The 21,802-nt window shown below is 46.2% G+C and overlaps 1 protein-coding gene across 4 annotated transcripts in view; it reads right to left on the reverse strand.

The window, feature by feature from the left end:
• The window catches only part of CASKIN2 (CASK interacting protein 2), an 85,572-nt gene that overhangs the window by 29,522 nt on the left and 34,248 nt on the right, over positions 1-21,802 (reverse strand). For all 4 annotated transcript variants that reach the window (XM_033139303.1, XM_033139304.1, XM_033139306.1 and 1 more), the window contains exon 2: positions 3,445-3,496. In XM_033139303.1, the coding sequence (XP_032995194.1) occupies positions 3,445-3,496 (52 nt within the window). The remainder of the gene's footprint in view (positions 1-3,444; positions 3,497-21,802) is intronic.

Genomic DNA, 21,802 nt, shown 5'->3' on the forward strand with positions numbered 1-21,802 from the left:
CGAGTTTGCCTATGCCTGCTGTAACCCTTCGGAGCACATTTAGTGGGTGCAGCTTCGAAGTGTGGTGGGAGAGATTTGTTGTGTGAGCAGATCTTGTTCCGTGCACGCAGTAACTTAGTTGAATTTAATTGGTTCTGAGCAAGTTTCCCATTTGTGCCTCGATATCCCCTTTGTCTGGAATGGTATCAAACATATATTCCTTGGGTGACAAGAGGCGGAGTTGACTACAGCAAGGTGTTTTATGTCTACTGATGCCCAGCTTATAGGAGTTCCCCTAATTCTTTTTTCTTAAATAACTGGCATTCTGCCAGCTTTTCTCATCACTGCCCCCTTTCTAAAATGGCAAGATGCCGGTGTCAAACTTCTCCCTGTTTATGCAGCTCTTAAATTCACAAAGACGCTTTTTGGAGCTGTGCCCCAAACTATGCTATTTAAGAATAGCATGGAAAGATCCATAAGCAAGGGTCGGCCTGACGAGTTTACAACTTGCAGGGGATGGAGGCGGGGGGGGGGAGGAGAAGAGAGACACAAAACCCTAACACTGTGGTCTCTGGCCCGGGGACGGATGACAAGCTATTCCCAGGCACGGTGTCTTTCTCCTCCCCTCTCCCACCTTTCTTAGCCTGCCTAGACTAATGGCAGTCTCTCTCCCAGCATGGCTCTCCTACTATCCTGAGTGTGTGAGGCCTGTGAGAATGAATAGACTCTTGTGTTTCTGGCTTGTGAAAGAGGCTTGTTTATCCAGTCTCTCCCCCCCTCCTCAGGCTGCCCTACACACACACACACACACACACACACACACAGCCAGCTCCCTTCTTCCACTTGCTCAGTGCTGGTTTCATTCATTCAAAAGGGCTGGGGCAGGCTCCAAGCCCACAGGAACGAAGCTCCCATGGCAAGGGATAGGCCGAAGCCTTCCAAGCAGGAATAAGGCTGGTAGAGTGTGGAGGGCAAGCTTAAGCCATGAGCCCGACCCCTGGAACGGCTAGGCTGTGAGGGGATGGCCGTAGCGGATTGGAAGTGGTTGTCCCATTCACCTCTCAGGGGAGCCTGCCTGAATTAGAGGAGTGAATAATAGCAGCCACTTCAGGGCAAAGTACCAGGGGGAAACTCCCCCAGGGAATAATGACAGGACCCACAGGAGAGGTATTTTCCTTAGCTGCAGGCAGCCAGCTAGCAGTCACCTCATGCTGGGCTTCTGCCGCAGGCCTGGATGTTCCAATTATCCCCACGGTAACCTCTCGGTGGGAAGAATGGGTCCTTGCAGCCAGGAGACTGGCTGGAGGCTCTGAAAGGGCACGGTGCCCATCGAAGAGGCAGGCCCAAAGAGCGCCGATGAATAGGGTTTGGGAAGCTGTATTGCCATTTGCCTAGCAGGGGTGGGCAATATGTGTGGGTCCCCAAAGCACTTGGAGGCAGCCTGCCAGTGCTGGTTAAAATTCTCCGTTTCATTAAAACCAACAATAAAAAGGAAACCTTCTACCCTATGGGGGCTGCAACTAAGCTCCATAATGCGACTGTCATAATACTACTGCGTATGGGCTGCTACCGTGTTTCTCTCTGGCAACTACAAAACAGGCAGAAATTCAACAGGGGCGGCAGTGGCAGGGAAAGCCTTACTTGAGTGTCATGTTGACATGCAAGGGAGAGAAGTTATCTCCGCATTGTAATATCCTCCGTTCTGCCTAATGGTTCTGAATTTTGCCTGTTCCAGGACTACAAAATGCAGTGTGGATGGAAACATCTGTATATAAGATACTGATAAGCTTCTAAACCATATTTTTTTGGATACTCCCTTTATACAGGTGTTTATCTGAAGCTGTCCTGGCTGAGAATCTGATGTATTCCTTCCTGGCTAGGACTCTGCCATGGGCCTGAAGTCTTAACAAAGCCCCATTCACTTCAACATCCATTTGGAAATCTGTGGGAGTTAGATGCAATGTCCCTATTACAATAATTGGCTTGGGGAAGCAGATGGGGTGGGAAGACAACCACTGGGGAGAAAACATTTTGCTGTACGCGCTGATAAAAATGAGGGAAAGTAATATCACTGCTATAGGAACAGAAATACAGGAACTTATACCACTAGTTAAGCAGCATAAGCTAAATTGTAATGCACGCTATGACCTTAATCCACTGTGATTGCTTGTCAGTGTTCTGGGATGCTACTGTACTTTTTCAAGAGTGGGGTTAGCAGAGAATATCTTTCTTAGCAGCTAAGGAGCAATTGCCTCCCTGAGTAGGTGCCTTCAGAGCCGCGAATGGCTCAAACATTAGGCAAAGTGAGGTGATCACCTAAAATAACTGATTTGGGGTGTCATAAAAGGATAGGACATGGTTAGTTATTGAATATATTATTATATTTTAATACAAGGAGGGGGGAAGTACTCGTGGGATTTTCTGCCTCGGGTGCCAAAATATCTTAGCTGGCCTAGGATACAGTGGTGCCCCGCTAGACGAATGCCTCGCTAGACGAATGCCTCGCTAGACGAATGCCTCGCTAGATGAAGGCATTCGTCTAGCGGGAGGCTGCCCCGCAAGACGAAAAAGTCTATGGGGCTGCCTCGCAAGACAAAAAAATTTCGTCTTTTTTTTTCGTCTAGCAAAAGCGCGGCTGTCATTGCCGCTTCGCTAGACGAAAAACCCGCTAGACGAAGATTTTCACAGAACGAATTATTTTCGTCTAGCGGGGCACCACTGTACTATGAAATTTGACTTGGGGAAGGGGTGTGCAAACCATTTGCTGTTCCACCTCAGGCAGCAAAATGTCTCGGCCTGCCCTTCCTACAGCTGCAGTCCTGAAATCCTCTGGTATCTGCAAACTGTCTTATTTGGTGATCACTCGTAGCCAAGTAAGATTGTCTTCCATGAACACGGTCTTAACAATGAGTCTGTGACTGTGGAGGTCAATTCTGGATCCACACGTCCTTCCATGTTAGAGACGTATGTTTCCAGGCGCGAGTTGATCATGGTGAGGGTTTGGCCAAGTGTGCCTTCCTCTTAGCATGCTTCTCCCTTTTGTCCTGAGTTCATGCGTCTTCCAAGTCCACAACGCCTTTGGTAAAGGCTGTTCTCCAATTAGAGCGCTCACAGGCCAGTGTTTCCCAGTTGTCGGTGCTTATATACATTTTTTAAAAAAAGATTTGCCTTGAGAGAGTCTGTTGACCACCAGCATTAATATGGAGGATAAGTCTTGCAGTACTTTAAGGACTGGGCTTCCTGGTCTATTCTTGGCTGTTGGATTCCTAGCATAAAGTGACTGGTCTGTGGTCACACAGGGAGACAATGACAGAGCAGGAGGACAGAACCCCCATAGTGCCCTGGCTTGTAACTGAAGGGGGCAGTCACTGTTAAAGCTTTATCGCTTGTTCTGCAACACGTTTGCCACCAGTCCCTCCAACCCATCCAACACTTTTGTCACAATTTAATTGGATTAGTACATACCCATCCACATCTTGGTAGTTCACGTTCAGCCGTTTAGTTGATCCCAAGAGTTCTAGAGAAAAAGAACAGGAAATGTGTCATTTCAGGACACAGATGAATAATGGAATGGGGCTGAATACAGATTTTTCAATAAACATTCAGCAATGGATGCAAATAGGAATCTGCAACTCTCTGTTCTTTAGAGACATTGGGGAGAAGCTATCTGGCTGCAAGCAATGGCTGGTTCTGTCAGAAAATTGTCTGCGCAAAATGTAAATATTATCAGAAAAGCCACCCTTTGCCCAGTATCCTGTCTCTGACAGTAGTCTGGAACTAGCACATTAAAAGATGCTTCCAAGAAGAGGACAGTGATTTATTTCTGTCATAAAGGTTGGGTTTGCTGTAATATATGAAATAAGGAGACATTCTCAATGCACAGTCTTTCTTCCCCTCCCTGTCTCTTTTTCCATACATTAACAAATTTCCTTGCTTTTTCAGATAGTCCTAGGAACAGATCCATGGTCATCCTGCAAAAATAGGTTCAGCTTCCTTTGAGTAATGAGAAATCCTAGGCTCCTGTGTCTGAATCTGTCTGCACACAGGAGAAGTTTCCTCTTGAACCATTCCATCTACTTGCAGAAGGAAGTGGACTGGTTCCTCTCCCAAAACCTCCAGACTAACCTTGCCGTGCACAGGACAGTGCCTGACCCATCCCTTCAGCCTCTTCTTCTTTCCAAATCCTTTAGCATTGCTTTCCATACACCCGTCTCCATGGGCACCAGCTTAGTATTAGCTTCATTCTTATCTTCCCCTTTCCCCAGCATAGCTGCTGCCAAAACATCCCCATCTCCAGAATCTGTTCAGTTGTTTATGCTACATTCACAGAACCAGGAGGCGAAAGCCTCTATCCCCACTGCTGTTGGGCAATGGGTCAGTACCCTCGACTCCAGTCTGGGAATGCTCCCATTTATAGTCTGGTGCCCAGAAAAGTGCAGAGCTGGGGCATTCTGCTTCCGCCTCCCTGCAACTTACCCACTGCCAGTGAAAAGCCTACAGACCAGATGGCTGGCATTTTTGCGCCATAGTCAGGGGACAGCGGGTCCAGAGGTTGTGAATGCAGCAATTGTATTTGTCTGACATTCTTTTCACCTTGCCCAAGCTCCAAATTTCTAGATAGTATGGGGTCTAAGGAAGTCTCCACAATGGACATTCTGCATTTCTAAACCCGGCTGAATTAGTTTTAAGATTCCCCCTCCTTTAGAGTGAATTTAATTCTTTTCTTCCATATACGGTAATAACAAGGTCATTTATTTGGGAATTCAGTTGCAGAGTAACAGGGAATCAACAACGAAAAAGAACATTTGTGAACAAGCAGTATTACTAGTTCAACTTTGGGTGAGCTATTTTTTTGTGTACATGTATATTTCGGACATGTATATTTTTCTTTTTTTGAATATGCACCCCCTTTTAGATGACTTTAAAAAATAAAAACAATGGTGGGAAGGTCCTGAATGAAGAGGGAGGAGAGAAGATGCCCTCACTGCTGATGTTCCTGTTCATCCAACAGCCACTGGCTAGTAATGATGTCTGTAATTAGTATCATGTGATACTATGCAGTTTATAAGGTAATTAATGAGCAACTCTCTGATGTTAGACATGTGGGTCAAGTAGACAGCAAAATACCCTAGAATGTTCTGGTGCTACGTAATGATACAACTGTGTGTTGTTCTTAAAAAAAAAAGTTAGTTGTTTCAGCTCAGTTCTAGCTTTAACTAGTCACTTTTACAGAGGATGCACCAAAGGGAATGAAGATCTACTCTGCAATGTACTGTGAAGATGCATTGCACAATATCTTGAATAATAGGCACTCTCTGATTCCCAGGACCTGCACCCTAGGCTGCTAAGAAAGGCAAGAGGGCAAGGAAAAGTGACAAAGAAGGGAAGAGATGGATTGCAACTATGATATTCATTTGTCAGTTCTGGCTTACACCTTTGGGTTTCTAGCTGCGAATATAGCCTTTGGCTTGCTTGACTCTCTTCCTCACTTCCCCAACTAAGTGGGCACACTGACCCTGTTCCATATTACAAAAAGGTTTAAGGCATTAACTTCACACAGCAACAATCCTAAACAATCCTGAATCATGTGCATGGGATCAATGCAAGTCTGGTTGTCTAAGTATGTACATGGGAACCACTTTTCACGAAGACAGAGAATTATGATTGACAAGAAGAATCTTCTCCAGCATTTCCTCAGCGACCACCCCAAGTTCCTGTGGTACTTTTTAGTTCAGTTTTATAGTCTCGTATTACCCACTGCTCTGTTCTGCTGCAGGAAGGCCTCACTAGAAGCAAATGGAAGCCTGTTTGGATAGGCACAGCATACAAGGCTGTGAGGGGAAGAAAGAGGATAGAGGGTGCCTGGGTGATAGCAGAAACTCCTCATAGGTGTGAAGGGGCTCTGGGGTTTCAACTAGTTGCATACAGTGGTACCTCGGGTTACAAACACCTCAGGTTACAAACACTTCGGGTTACAGACTCTGCTAACCCGGAAGTAGTACCTCGGATTAAGAACTTTGCCCCAGGATGAGAAGAGAAATTGTGCAGCGGCAGCGGGAGATCCCATTAGCTAAAGTGGTACTTCAGGTTAAGAACAGTTTCAGGTTAAGAACGGACCTCCGGAACAAATTAAGTTCGTAACCAGAGGTACCACTGTATGAGGTGGTAAACTCATAGTCCTGTAAACTGGTGTAAACTTCCTCAGGCACAGGACACAGAAGAAGGCAATATCGTCTCTATGACTGGCAGGCAATTCATGAAGCCTCTGACTGACCAAGCCTTGAATATTAGGAGACTAGTCTTCTGAGCTTGCCTGTTCATCTGAGCATGTATATTTTACCTGCTGCTCTTACAGAGCCAAGTTTCCTGTTATTTCAGCTTTCAGCTGCAGCTGCTGGCTTTCTGAGCTACAAAATGTACCTTTAAACTTGAAGGCTCACAGCCTAGGTTTGGATGCAGCCAGCTTCACCCTGAAGGTTTGTTATGGTGTAGCTGCAACTCCTCTGTGGTACTGAAGTACAAGGAAGCTCCTCAGAACTCGAAAAGCAAACTGTTTCTGTGGTAATGGTGGGACCTAGAACTACTATATGCATTTCTCTGACTTCTTGTCATAGCCAAACTGACTGGCAAATTCGTTGTTTAGAGACAGAATGCTGGACTAGCCTGACCTCTGGTCAGAGCCATCCAGATAGGCTGTTCTTATATCTCCAGCAACCGAAGTGAGCAAAACGAATAAGGGCACATCTGCATAATTCTCATTTTCAGCACAACAGGTAGGTGGCTGCAAGATGTCTGTGTCCACAATTGGCTTCACAATCAGTGATAGGATGTCCCAGGAGAAATAGTGTACACCATTTCCTGGATAGTTTCTTGCACGTCTGGTTGGCAGAGCACCAGAACACCAAATTAAGAATACAGAAAGCAGTGAGGCGCTACTAGCATCTCAGCCCAAGCCACTGAGTTAGTTCAAGCGGAGGTGAAGGGTATCAGGGTATGATAAAGGAAGGCCGGAGGCTTCCACAATTGTACCATCTGCAGCAAATGCCTCACAGCCCAGCTCCTCATCGGTGCTTATGCAAGTTTCTGCTAAGAGCTTCCCAGGCTCGCTATTGTGGATTTGGTGTGATCTGCATCCAGATTTCTTCCAGCCCTTTGGAGTTCAGCTTCTGTCTTGCTCTGCTCCGGTTGCCTGGAAGACGCTGGCTGGGAGAAAAAGATGCACTGCATAGAGGGGGAGCTTCGGGACCCCCCACAGGAGAGATGAGGGAGTCTGAACAAGAGGTGGGCTCATTGACATATGCAAATATAGGCTTAAAAGAAAAACCAGCATCATTGTGGCCTTCATTGAGCTAATCAAAATGTTTTGTAAATAGGTGTATTAATGCAAAACCGATTAAGGAGCCGATTGCACAAACGTGCGTGACAAACTCAGCTGACATTGTCAGCCTTGCGGAACAGAAACCGGGGAGGTCTAAACAGAATCGGAATAATTAGGCCTTTTAAGGACTTTTTCCATCTTCAAAGTGCTCTGCAATCATTCATATGCCTGAGATGTGACTGGGTAAAAGTGCCCTGTCCTTCCACAGTGGATCTGCTCCCTGGGGTTCCTTTTGAGATAAATGGGCATCCCCCCCCTTTCCTATTCATGCACATCCAAGGCATTAAAAAGAGAGATGCAGCTTATACTTTGCAAGGCAACCCAAGTGGTAAATGCTGAGGGTTTTATGTGGAGAAGGCTCATCTTTCATGTAAGCAACCTGGATTCTAATAAGCAGGCTTGCCGCTCTGCAGGATTCGCTCTAAGGATAAGCCGAACGCAGGAGGAAAGCGTCATTATCTGAATTTCTGCTTAGCACCCAGTTGTCAAAGACACAAGAGCCTAGCTGGGGCGAAAAAAGAGAGGCTTCCAGCAGAGTGACTCCAGTTGCTTGAGATCCCTTTTCATGTGCTTTTTCAGAGGAGGGTAAAAACAGAGCAGCGACATTGGACTCCACTTCCCATCAGCCCCAATCAGCATGGGCAATGGTCAGGAATGATGGGAGATGTTGTAATCTAGCATCTGGAGGGCCACAGGTCCCTCCATCCCTGTGGTAGATAGAAGAAGTGGCAGGGTTGCCCCAGCCAGGCCTCACATGGATGCACTGGCTGGATAAGTTGGAGGAAAGGAAAGAAGGTGGTCTAAGGCTGTGAGGGCCCACAGCAAAGGGAGTGGCAAAAGGCTGAAAGGTTACAGACACCTTTCTTCATTGCTAACAGTAGCAGGACATGCTGTTATTCAACAGGCGCAGCTTTCACTAGCACGGAGGAGCCGTGGTGGGGAACGCTCTGCTTGTATAATTTCTGGGTGTCATTAAGATATTAAAGGCAGAGAGTCTCTGTTGGGAAAAACAAAGCAAATAAAGATGGCATCTGGGAGCATGCTAGGACTTTTCTGATCTTTCCTATTGGTTATTAGCTGTGTGGAAACAAGAGAGAATTTCTAGCACAGGGGCCTGTTACGCCATCCCAAGAACACATAACTATAGATGCCGTTAGCATTCTTGAAGACTGTTGTGTACTTGGTCATTTATATGCTTTCAGAAGGAGTTAACAGTGTGAGAAAAGGGCTGTTTGCATATGGGCCTAGAGTTTTTCTGGGAGCTTCCATCAAGGCTTTCAAAAATCCTTGATAAAACATGAATTAATGAGTGAAAATTTAAATCCCTCCTGGGAAGGGAAGGCACAGAACTTGCCCTCGTTTTACTTATGGGTAATTTGGGACAGTGGGAGGGAGGGGGGGGAGAAGATGAAATGGTTTGCTCCAAATCACAGAGAAAAAAAGTCTAGCGCAGGGATCTGAGGACAGAACTCAGCTGCCATGACTCCAAGGACCTTATATAATGAGAGACAAGTGGGGGGAACTTTTGAATGGGGGTAGAGAGGAGGGAAGGATTTTTAAAAGAATGCAAACCATACAGTTTTATAAACAATGATTTATATACTCATAGAAATAATAAATGTTATTGGGTAGAGTACTTGCAATCTAATTACTGATAGCACCTAATGTTGATGTATTATTAAAAAAATGTATATATAAAATACATTTATTCAGTATTTGAATAGCTTTATAATTTGATTTCTATTTTTGCACCAGTCCTGAGAGATTAGTTAACATGGAAATCAATGACTGCATTCGCACCTGATGTGTTTCTCCACATATTTCACAAGAGGGTGACAAAAGGCAGAAGGGGAGAGGGGGCCCCTGAACCTTTAATAGCTGTGTAGAACAAGGAATTTTATCAGTCTTATCTTGCATAAGTTACACCTGATGAAATTCCCTCTCCTTCTGCATATGACCACCCTAGTGAACAGACTCCTATTTTGCCATAGGAATAGCAGCATATCAGACACTGAGGTCGTGTGCTGAACAGAAACATCTTTTCACTCAGCACAGCCATATCCTTCGACTAAAGACTTCGCATCCATTTCCATCAGATGAGCAGGGACTGGGTGGAACTCATGGAACAAAGCAGGGGAACGATGCAGCTGAGCAGCCAGGAAATGAGGGTGGAGAGAGCACACAGCAGTCTGTCAAAACTCTCAGACCCAGTATGCGCCTGGAAGCTTTGGAAACAGAAAACAAACAAACAGAACCCAGCTTCGTACAATAGGATCCAGGACAGATGGACAACTACAACTGTGAGGGGGCTTGCTGATTTAAAAATAACACTCCCTGCTGCCACTCCCTCTAATGCCTCTCTGTTAGCCCAGCTCAAAATGAAGTTTAAGGCTGCTGTCCTGTGCATGCTTAACCTTGGAGAAATTCCCGCTGAACTCAGTGGGGCTTGCTTCTGGTTAGGGATGCATAGGCTTGGCACTGCAAATATGTTACTAATGTGACTTTACTGAATCTACAAGGTGGGCTTCTGTCCCCAAATCATAAAGAATGATCACATATTTCAGGGGCAAGGCATCCCAGTTCAAGGAAATATGATAGACAGTCTTTGCAGAACAAGATTGCAAGAGTTCCCTCTAGTGGCAGAAACGCCAAGCATTTGTGGTGGTGTTGGTTTTTAAACTCCACCCCCCCCCCCCATTTTTTAATTTTTTTTTACTATGGTTAGCGAATTGAAACTAAGACATTACATGGTCATTTTCACACCAAGCTGTGTACTAAATGCCCAATGATGCTGCAGTGTAAAAATTGTGAGACCTGTATTGGATATTTAAGGTTAATTTAATTTGTTTCATATATTTACAAACTGCTTTGTTTATTATTATTATTATTATTATTATTATTATTATTATTATTATTATTAAAATTTGTATACTGCCCTACATCTGTAGATCTCATGGTGGCTCATGGCATAAGACTAAACCAGTTTCTAAGCAACAAATACTTATACAGCGAGCAGTGAAACTGAAAAACGACTGTACAGTACAGTGGTACCTCAGGTTGCATACGCTTCAGGTTACAGACGCCGCTAACCCAGAAATAACGCTTCAGGTTAAGAACTTTGCTTCAGGATAAGAACAGAAATTGTGCTCTGGCGGCGCGGCGGCAGTGGGAGGTCCCATTAGCTAAAGTGGTGCTTCAGGTTACCGTAAGTACACTTCAGGTTAAGAACGGACCTCCGGAACGAATTAAGTACTTAACCTGAGGTACCACTGTACTGCATCTAAGATCTTGGATTAAAACTGCAGAGTGGAAGGAAAGGAGGACCTTTTTCTGCCTCCCCACTTCCAGCTACGCTCTGAAGACGGGAGAAGAGGCCCTCTTGTGGGGTGGGCAGGGGAAGGAGTAGACCGTGTGAAAAATGAACATAATATTTTGGCTGCAGTTCATTCATTTTCAGCTTTGTATTCTTGTTATTAAAAAAAACCTGCCTAGACATTTCATTGTTGTGCCCATAACCTAGGTTTAAGGTGCCATTCAGCTCCTAGCTTTCATATCTCAGCTTCTAACACTGTATACATCATGCCCAAATTCTCACCTTACTTCTACACTGATCATACTATATCTGCCAGTCATCCCACACCTCATGAACCAAAAAAAACTCCAATATATCCTGTGCAATCATCAACCATTAGGACCAATCACTCCATCCACTCTATTAAAACAACAAGAACACTGGCAGACAATGAAACCATTCACAAACAAAACCATGCAAAATATCAAAACAAGTTCCCTCCTATCAATCACACAAAATAAACCAGCGATCTGGCTCTCAACCAAGTTGCTCTCTCTCTCTCTCCCACCCAAAACTCTTGTCAAAGGATGGGTAGAACTGGAAAAATTGCTCCTTCCTCTTACCAAGGAGAGCCCCCTTAGACATTTCAACTCACACAAGAGGTGCCCCATAAAATAAATAAATAAGCCAGTTTGAAGGGTGGGGTTTACCAACAGATAGGCTTTATTAACAGAACGGAAGGGAGGTGGCATATGGTAGGTATCACTTTTACACTGGGTGGGACAAGCTGAGCCTGTTAAAGATTCTCTCTTTTGCTATCAAAGACACAGCTGCCCTGCTCCGTATAGGCATTGGCAACCCTATGCTATGTCTGTTCCGAAAAAACCCAAGGCACAAGCTGTCCCTACAGTAGCAGAGCAAGGAGGTGGAGGAGCTCTAGGTATACTTCTTCCAAGGCTTTATGAAAGCAGTGGGAGTTGAGCACAGAGAAGGGTTGCAGCCGCACAGCTCTGGCATAGAGCCTAACCTTTCTTGGATGCAAAGCCCAATCTAACCTGGTGTGGGGAAGATTTCTCCAATCAACTTTGGTATTCTTGGATGACTCCATCCTTCCTGCGCCCTGCCATTGAAAAGGGGCAGAGAGAGAAAAGAACTGGATAGCACACATGTGCCTTCCCCGTCCTTTTCCAGTAACTCTGTGTGAAGACAAAAAGCAGAGTATGTACATGGCAAGTACAGCCTCACTTTAAAAGATATATATGACTGGTGACAGCCAAAGTAGAGCCCAGAGAGCATGAGCCAAGGCAGAGAAGTCCCCTTAAGGAGTAGGGTATGGTGGGGACCCAGTACATAATCACAAAAATTTTAGAACTGTATGTACAGTTGAAAGGGACCACATGGATCATCTAGTCCAACCACCTGCAATGTAGGAATCTTTTTTGCCCAGCATAGGGCTCAAACCCACAACCCTGAGATTGTGAGTCTCGTGCTCAGCTAACTGAGCTATTCAGCTTGTGGTGAGCTCTGGGCTTGGTCACCCACAATAAGCTCGGCAAACCTCTTCAGCAACTGTGTTTGGTGTAGCTATTTCAGAACATGCAGCAGGGGTCGTTGAGATCTCAGATCTGATGCGTAATGCACAATGAAATGGAGTTACTGGACTAGGAGAGTGAGGTTTGTCCGGCACTCCAGCCTTCTGCTTCCCACAGTGGCCAAGAGAGGTGCCTTTGGGAACTCCTAAGCAGGCCATGTTGTTTGTCCCTAGCATCCTCAGTTGGACATATAACGTCTCCAAATGTGGAGGTGACCCAGAAACTGCAACTAATCCATAATGCGGCAGCTAGACTGGTGACTGGGAGTGGCCGCCGAGACCATACAACACCAGTCCTGAAAGACCTACATTGGCTCCCAGTGCGTTTCCAAGCACAATTCAAAGTGTTGGTGCTGACCTTACTGCCCTAAACGACTTTGCCCCAATATACCTGAAGGAGCGTCTCCACCCCCATTGTTCAGCCCGGACACTAAGGTCCAGCGCCGAGGGCCTTCTGGTGGTTCCCTCACTGCAAGAAGTGAGATTACAGGGAACCAGGCAGAGGGCCTTCTCGGTAGTGGTGCTGGCCCTGTGGAACGCCCTCCCATCAGATGTCAACGAAATAAACAACTATTTTACTTTTAGAAGACATCTGAAGGCAGCCCTGTCTAAGGAAGTTTTTAATGTTTGCCGTTTTATCGTGTTTTTGATATTCTGTTGGGAGCCGCCCAGAGTGGCTGAGGAAAACCCAGCTAGATAGGTAAGGTATAAATATTAAATTATTGTAATTATTATTATGCAGCGATCATAACTGCCACATCCTCCAAATTCCTTCATGGATGTCTCATCTGTAATGGCCTAGTTGTAGTCCCCCAACTGATTCTTTCCCAGCTAGAGAAGCCAGGCTCACAAAAGGTATGAAAAAGAATTTCTGGGTCTCTCCATCCCCGTCCACCCCCCCTGGCAGCACTGCGGGCATCTGTCTTTCATTGCTTTACAACAAACGAGGAGCCCAAGAAACTCCAAGGACGGTGATGTCATGGTCTGCAACAATAGCAAGGATATGGAGCACAGCCCGTGGTGGTGAGTCCAGCTCCCACTCTGCTCCATATACACAGGAATTTGTGTTTTTTTTTGAGGGGGGGGTTGGCTTCTTTCTTTCAAAACACTTAGGCAAGGGGTTTTTGTTCTTGCATTCTTTCAGCCAAAGGATTTAACTGGGATTGGCAGGGGAGGAAGATGAAGGGAGGTCTGTTTCTAAGCTTCAGGGCTTCAGAATTCAATCTCAGCGGTGGGGTTATCTGGTACATGGATTCTGGTGCGATTCAGCAAATAAAAGCGTGCTGAGCTTGCTTTGGGAAAGCTGAAATAAAATCCCTGCTTGGTCCTGAACTCGCTGTGTGGTCTCTCTCTGCCTCAGTTGCCCAATATGTAAAATGGAAATTTTACGGCACAATCATGGCCTAACTGAGGGCGAACAAAATAAAGAGTGTAGAGCTCAGTTGTATATTTAAAGAAAGCTCTATCAAAGATTGCTAATAATAGAGATGGAGTGGGTGTGAGTCAGGGAGAGAGAGAAGGGGGTGAAGAGGCGCTCAAGAGTCTGAAGGACCATTATTCTTGTGCAAATTCACATTCCCTCAAATGAGGGGGAAATGAGCTCTGAAGACTCTTCCCTCTGAATACCTTTTTCACATACCATTCCATTCTACCCTGGAATTATATTAAATTTATACCCCACTTTTCATCCAAGGAACTCAAGGTGGGGTATGTGCTTCTCCCTCTCTCCATCCTCACAACAACCCTATTAGGCTGAGAGGCAGTGAAAGGCCCAAGGTCTTCATGGTTTGAATTCTGGCCTCCCAGAGCCTAGTCCAACACGCTAACCACTACACCATTCCTGTTGCCCACATCCTTCAGTGCTTATCTCAAACTCTATACTGCACTGTTTGGCCCAGAACAAGAAGGCAGGCTTGATATCATCACCCTCTGTCTGCTGTGTTGAACAGATTCCCACGGAGATATTTTGGATTGTGGGACAAAGAGCCACAATGTGGGCCTTGGGCTGTGCATGTCGTTCCCCTCGGACACTGCTATTTGAGAGGCGTGGTGCTGCTTTCTGAGACCACAAGGCCAGGCTGGCCTCTCACTGGGAAGCAGCTACAAAGCTTGAGGCTTGTGTTGTGTGTTCCGGCGAGTGACCCAGAGCGTTCTGTGATGTGGTCGGCTGACCTTTCCGAGAGACGTCACCCAGGCCTCAGCTGGTTGCCCTGAGGTCCCCAAAGCCAGTTATCCAGCTCTGTCTGAACCCTATCCAGGTTCACTCTTGGTCAGAAAGCACCAGGCTCAAAGCCAAGGGGAGAGAGAGGAAAAAATCATATACATCCAAAGTACAGAAACATAACAGGAATCCCAAACTGTCCAGAGCATCCAAAATTGGAGGATGCTTCTAGCTTGCCATGACAAGTGATTCCTAGATTCACAGAGGATATGAGCCTTACACTGTAACCATCGGATGGTGACATACGACAGGAGACAAGGGGGGAAAGCAAGGGGGAAAGCAATCACAAGTGCTGTGTGTGTGTGTGTGTGTGTGTGTGTGTGTGTGTGTGTGTTTAAGGCTGACATTCTTAGGATTCTGAGAAAGCCACTGGATTCTATATCACAAGCCCAAACTCTGTAATTCTAAGCTTCACTGCAGCCACATGGATGTGGAGGCCAGAAGGACAGCTCCTTGCCAGGCATGGTGATGGTGTTCTGCATTTTTTTCCTCTTGGCACGAAGAGCACCCCCTGCTCTGCGTGCAGTTCTGCATATCTCATTGCCATCGTGTCCGTGCACCTATCTCTGTGTTTTTCTGGAGAGCTGCATTTGATCCTCTGAGCGGCTGCTGCGGCACTTTCGCAGTAGGTTTTGTTTGTCCATCACTATGGAAGAGCCAGGTGTCAAGTGCCGCCAGCTATCAGCTGTGTGCAGGTGTTATCATATTGGCAGTTGGGGTGTGCCCCTCTTCTGCCCATAGATTGCCATGGGGAATTGGAGGCCGGAGTGCACTTTGCCCATGTTCCCAGGCTGAACTCTTGTTTACCTCCTCTGTCACAATATTGCACTGTTGCCAAAGGCGGGCATGTTTTTGCTTCACACTTTGTGGCAGATAGGCAGGGCAAAATGGGCTGTCAGTTGGCTCTGTGCAGGCACGCTCGGCTCAGTGAGTCACATTCCACTCCTGCCAACTGCCCCAAAGGCTAACCTTGGCACTGCCCACACCCAGCACTTTTGAGGGTGGGTACTGTATGGGATGGAAGGAGCACAGACCCTTGTAGACTCTTAGGCCTCATCTGCACTATGCATTTAAAGCAGTACCATACCAGAGTAAACAGTCATGGCTTCCCCCAAAGGATTCTGGGAATCCTGTGGTTAAAGAATGCTGAGAGTTGCCCTATGCCCCTCACAGAGCTACAGTTTTAACAGAGGTTTCATGGTCAATCCCTCTTCTAGGGAACTGTGGTGATTGTAACTCTGTGAAGGGAACTGGGGTCTCCTAACAACTCTCCACACTCTTTAGCAAACTGCATTTCCCATGATTCTTTGGGGGGGAGGCCTGAATGTTTACTGTGGTATGATACTGCTTTAAACGTGTAGTGCAGATGGGGCCAGGTAAAGAGGAGGAAACAAAGTCTAGTAGATAGCGAAGTTCTTTTTTAAAACAGCAACCATCTGTTCCTCAGAGTTAAGGAGTTACAAACCCATCTACGCTGCTGAAACACTTGATAGTAAACCGAAGAGAATGTGCTTTTCTTAAGAAACATTTGAGAAAGCTCCAAGTTCCCATTTCATTGCCACACCCCACACTTGCCTGTTGCTGGCACCAAACAAATACCATTCTGTGCTGAGGAGGTACATCCTGATCTTGCCCTTCAGTTTCTCCCCCATTAACCAAGAGGAGTTTTGCCGGGGATAAGGAGTACCGGTAAGCCAGAGTCAAGCTCAACTTGGGCAAAAGGCTCTGCTATCTGGGGAGGTGGGGAGGCCTGCCTGTTGCTGGCATACTGAGTTTTGAGGGATTTGGGAATAAACAGCCCCAGCCATGCTTCTGACCTCTTAGAAAAACTCAGGCGGCTCCGTGCAGACATCAAGAGCCCCTGCCATTTCTGAAGACAGATTTATCAGGGTGGCTGGCAGGGTGAATCTGCCCACACTTGACTTATGGGAGGAGTTCTGATGGATTGAAAGTTACAAGGAATTCCAGATACAAACATGGCAGCTCTCCCAGGAGCATAACGGCTGTGCCAGAAAAAAAAAAACTTGGTATGAAGTTCTAAAGTGTGCCAGTGAGGACCATTCCTAGTTGAGGTACAAGCTTCTCCAACAGCTGCTGCTGCTTCTACTCTTTTATATTGGCCTGGAGGCAGAGTGTGAACATGTTCCCAACCCCTTGCAATCATTACAGAATCCATTGCATGCTGCACACCCCATGAAAACACTGCATGCCATAGCTACAGGTAGAAAAGAATGCCCCTGGGTCCCCCCCATGGACTTTGTTTCCATCTAGGATTTCCTCTTCTGAGCAGGTTAGAGGGAACCTGTGGCTCCACAGATGTTGTTGGACTGCATCTCCCATCAGCACCAGCAAACAGGACCACAAACCAACAAATACCTGGAAGGCTGCAGGTTCCTCCATTCCTACCTTAAACCGCACCCAGGACTTGTGTGTTCCCTCCTCTTTCAATTTATTCACCTGCTCTCCATCCTGGGATGATAGTGAGCAGAACATTGGTTCTGCTGGTGCAACATTGCTGCTGCTGGTGCAACACGTCCTGTTTGGAATGGCTCCAAACTATGCATGTTTGATACATGCTTCTAAACACAACAGGAGAGGGCTGCAAAGAGAGGCAGGCGGCATTTTTCCAGCATTCCTGCAACTTGGGATGTTACAAGTGGGTGTCTGAAAAACTGAAAATCTTAAGTTTGTTATTTTTACATCAAAAGAAGCAAGCTAGTGCACAACTTAAACCACACAGGCAGGACTGCAGGTACCCAGATTGGTCCCCACTCCTAATTGAGCATGTGCATGGATGCTTTGCTTTCTAAAACTATTGGGTCCTGATAGTGCAGCCACAGAGTCAGTGCCCCATGGTGATGCCAATTATCTTGCTCCCTAAACATCTAGCCCAGCCTTTGCCAACCTGGCACACATATACGTGCAGGTATGTACAGGTGAAACTTGAAAAATTAGAATATCATGGAAAAGTCCATTTATGTAAGCAATTGTTTTCATTAGCTACTGGAGTTTAATATATGAGATAGTCTCATGACATGCAAAGCAAGATATGTCAAGCCTTTATTTGTTATAATTGTGATGATTATGGCGTACAGCTGATGAAAACCCCAAAGTTGAAATTGTTGATTGGGGTTCTCATGTCATGAGTCTATCTCATATATTAGTTTCACCTTTTAAGTTGAATTACTGAAAGAAATTAACCTTTCCATGATATTCTAATTTTTCCAGTTTCACCTGTATATTTCTCAATTATGCTCATGGGGTCTGAACTGTCAGGGACTGACCCGGAACAAGACCTTGGGGGCTGTAGTGGATAGCTCAGTAAAGATGCTGACCCAGTGTGCGGCAGCTGTGAATAAGGCCAATGCCAGGCCAGGCACCACGGGGAATGGATTGGAAATAAAACTCAATTCCTTTATGCTTCAAATGTCTGGTACAATGGTATATTTTCTAAGTTAGATGGGTTGCAAGCTAATTTCCTTCGGTCCCTACTTCAGGTCCCAAACTGTTTCCCTAATTCAATTTTTTGTTGGAAATAGGTGAATGCTCACTCTCCATTTACGTGTGGTGGGATGCCTTGAAATACTAGCTAAAGATCTCGGTATTTGGCCTGGGAAAGGGATTACTTTTACATCTAACCAATCGGAGTGTATCAGCTCATGGTTGAAAACTATGGCCCGAAAAGTCTCCTCGATTGGTCTTTCACCATCCTTTTTACACCATCTAGGCTATGATATTGCCCTCAAATCCATGAGGCAGAGGTTATGGGATATCTCACACAGCGATCTTCGCTCTAGATCTTATGTAACCCACGGACCGTTTGCATCTGGAATCCACTATGGATTCCATTATACAAACTTGTGGCCTGACAGCAGTTGAATTACAGTTCTGTTGCAGTTCTGGTTGTTTCAATATCAACAATGATATTATAGAGCTGGGACAGGTTCAGAGAAGGGCAACCAAAATTATCAAGGGGATGGATTTTGGAGTAACTTCCCTATGAGGAAAGGTCGCAACTTTCAGGGCTTGTTATAAGTTTGCATTCAGGCAGCCCCAGGTTCAACCTCCGGCATTTGCAGATGGGATGGGAGAGTCTCCTGCCTGAGAGCAGGATTCAACTAATCATTTGCGTGTGCGGAACAAGGTCTGCTCACGCACTAAGATTTCCCCCTCCCCACTAAATCTTCTCTGGAGGGTTGGGGCGAAACCCAGAACAAGTTTAGGGGTTGCACGGGAGGAGGGGAGTGAGGGAAGTCCCATTGTGTGGAACAGACCGCATTCCCTTTGCTAGCACTACGTTGAATTTGACCCTGAGCCCCTGGGGAGCTGAGCTGCTGCAAGCCGGTGCAGAAAATACGGGGCTAGATGGACCATTCATCTCACTCTGTATAAGGCAGCTTCTTGGGTTCCTGTGTATTGAGCAACAGAACAGTCTGAGCTGTTGCTGGCTTGCAATGTTATGGAGCAACAGAGACGGTGCCAGCTGCCAGGAAGCAGTTAATACTAAAGGTGGCATGAGAAAGGGCACGTGCCTTCGCCAATGACCTTTACGAGTACAAACTACTCCAGCTCACACAAGCTCTGGGCAAACACACAGGATGGGGGGGGGGGAGAGAAACGGTTTCAATCTTGCTCAGGACATACCTGCAGCTGTGTGCCGCTTGTCCACAGCTAGAGGTGTGGAAAACAAAGCTTGAAAAGAAGCAGTACACCACAACTGCAGCACAACCTATTCTCCCATGCTCCCCACCCCCCACACCCAGGAGAATCTGGACTGCCACCACCTCAGGGCTACAGTAATTCAACCATAAATCTGTACACTTAACCAGTTCAATAAACACAGATTGAGGCTTGATTTCAGAAGGAGCTTTGATCGGGGGTGTTCAGTGCTGATGGCAGGGGATGTAAAAGCACTGTGCGTTTTCTTGATTCAGCAAGGCCTTGTTTGAGCTAATTCCACCACTACCACCCCTCTTCTCCCTGACCCAGCTCCCACAACAAAGAGATCTGCCCATATTTAGTCAGAGGCAACCGTTAATTAAGCATACTCAAATATCAACTGCGATGAGATACTGCAATATTTACTTTAATTACATAATTAATTAATTGCTCAAAGGCAAGGCAGCATTGCAGAACGTCTCATTACAGTACTTTGAGGTTGCTGCAGGTGTGCACAAGAGGACGGGGTGTGCGTGACGTGGTGGGAAGGGGGGGGTAAGAAAGATGTTAAGAAAGCGACGCTCTTAATCAAACGCTGGTTACAGAAATGGCAAGACAACGCCAAGTAAAGAAACAGACCTTACACGATGGAGAACGCCAAATCAAATATTTGACTAAAGAAAGATCATTGAGTGTATTGTGTTGAGCAAGTGATAAGATCTCTCCCTCTCTCCCTCCCCACAACAGTGTCGTAAAGTGGTTAGGCTGGGAGACCAGGATCCATATCTGTGTTTGGCCATGAAACCCACTGGGGGACCTTGGGCCAGTCACCATCACTCAGCCTAACCTACCTCACAAGGTTGTTCTGAGGATAAAATGGGGAGGAGGAAGAAGAAGAAGAGTTTGGATTTGATATCCCGCTTTATCACTACCTGAAGGAGTCTCAAAGCGGCTAACATTCTCCTTTCCCTTCCTCCCCCACAACAAACACTCTGTGAAGTGAGTGGGGCTGAGAGACTTCAAAGAAGTGTGACTAGCCCAAGGTCACCCAGCAGCTGCATGTGGCGCAGCGGAGACGCAAACCCGGTTCACCAGATTACGAGTCTACCGCTCTTAACCACTACACCACACTGGCTCTCACTGGAAGATAACTATTCCCATCATCCTGAGCAACTTGGAGGAAAGGTGGGCTATAGATGAATGAAAACATAAATAAAGGAGATGCCTTGCCCAAGTCAGTGTCATTCATAATGTCTGGAAGGCACCAGGTTGGTCTCCGCGGACATTATAAGCAAAAGGGGGGTTACACAATGACTAGATTCTCTAGAAACGCACACAGACATTCCCTGCTTATGTTTCGCTTAAACTTGTTGACGGTTGGACATGCTCATCCATAAATCCAAGCTGTTTGCATTCCAGGATGCTGTGATCATACGGAGATGGAGATGCCCAGAGTATGCTGTGCAGATTTGCTGCTCCTACCCGTTGTCTAGTAGGCTATTGATATAATAGCATTCGTATATATACAGTGATACCTCAGGTTAAGAACTTAATTTGTTCTGGAGGTCCGTTCTTAACCTGAAACTGTTCTTAACCTGAGGTACTATTTTAGCTAATGGGGCCTCCTGCTGCCTCCGCAGCACGATTTCTGTTCTCATCCTGAAGCAAAGTTCTTAACCCGAAGTACTATTTCTGGGTTAGCGGAGTCTGTAACCTGAAGCTTCTGTAACCTGAAGCATCTGTAACCTGAGGTACCACTGTACAGAGGAAGGATGCCTTATATAGGATCATATTTTATAGTTAAGCAGGGATCTGCATTTCCATCTTTAGGGCCACACCTTTGTCAGTGTACCTAAACTGGACAACAAATGGAACGCTTTGCTTTTGCGAACATAGTTACGGTTCTGGCTCGCGCACTGCAATTCCCACTCCCTCCTGGCTTGAAATAGTTACATAAGCCGTAATCTGTATAACTATATTTCACAAATGGTTTATGAGCATGGAAGGGTTTGCTCTCCACTGTCTGGGCTTTAGAAAGTCCTGGGGAAACAGGAGCGGCTGGCTCTATCGGAGGTACACACGTAGAACATTTCGCCACTTGACTAGAGGGGAGGCTTCGGAAAGGATGTGATGTTAATGGGTGATTCCTGTTTCCCCTTCAGCTTTCATGGAGGGATGGGACCAGTCAAACCGAATCAAGTTTTTAAAGAGATGAAGGGGGGGGGGAAAGCCGACAGATGCCGGCAGGCTGTTCCATGCTGTTCAGTCTCCATCAGCACCTTCTGCAAAGCCTAATAATTGTGAAGGAGGGGGGGGGAATGTAGTGGGAAAATAAGATTATGATGGTATGTGTGTCCCACCCCTCTCTGATGCCAAAAAATATTGGGAAATCATCTGGATCTTAAGCAGCTCAGCCATCTACCTCCCTGCCACCCCTCCACAGGGAGCGATGGGCAACTTAGATCTCAAAGCAGGACAGGAAGGAACATCCCGGTCTTTTCAAACAAAGTTACGGCACAGGCAAGAGAGAACAATAGAAGGAAAGAGGAGCTGGAAAGTCAGACTCCACTTAGACAGGAACGGGACGGCACACCCTGCCCCCACTGAAGGAGCATGTTCCATTATCGGTTCAGGACAGAGGGCGCAGCTCCCCAGCAGGAAGGGATCACAAGAGGGTTACTG

The sequence above is a fragment of the Lacerta agilis genome, chromosome 2 (genome assembly GCF_009819535.1).
Source record: "Lacerta agilis isolate rLacAgi1 chromosome 2, rLacAgi1.pri, whole genome shotgun sequence".
Classification (NCBI taxonomy): Eukaryota; Metazoa; Chordata; class Lepidosauria; order Squamata; family Lacertidae; genus Lacerta; species Lacerta agilis.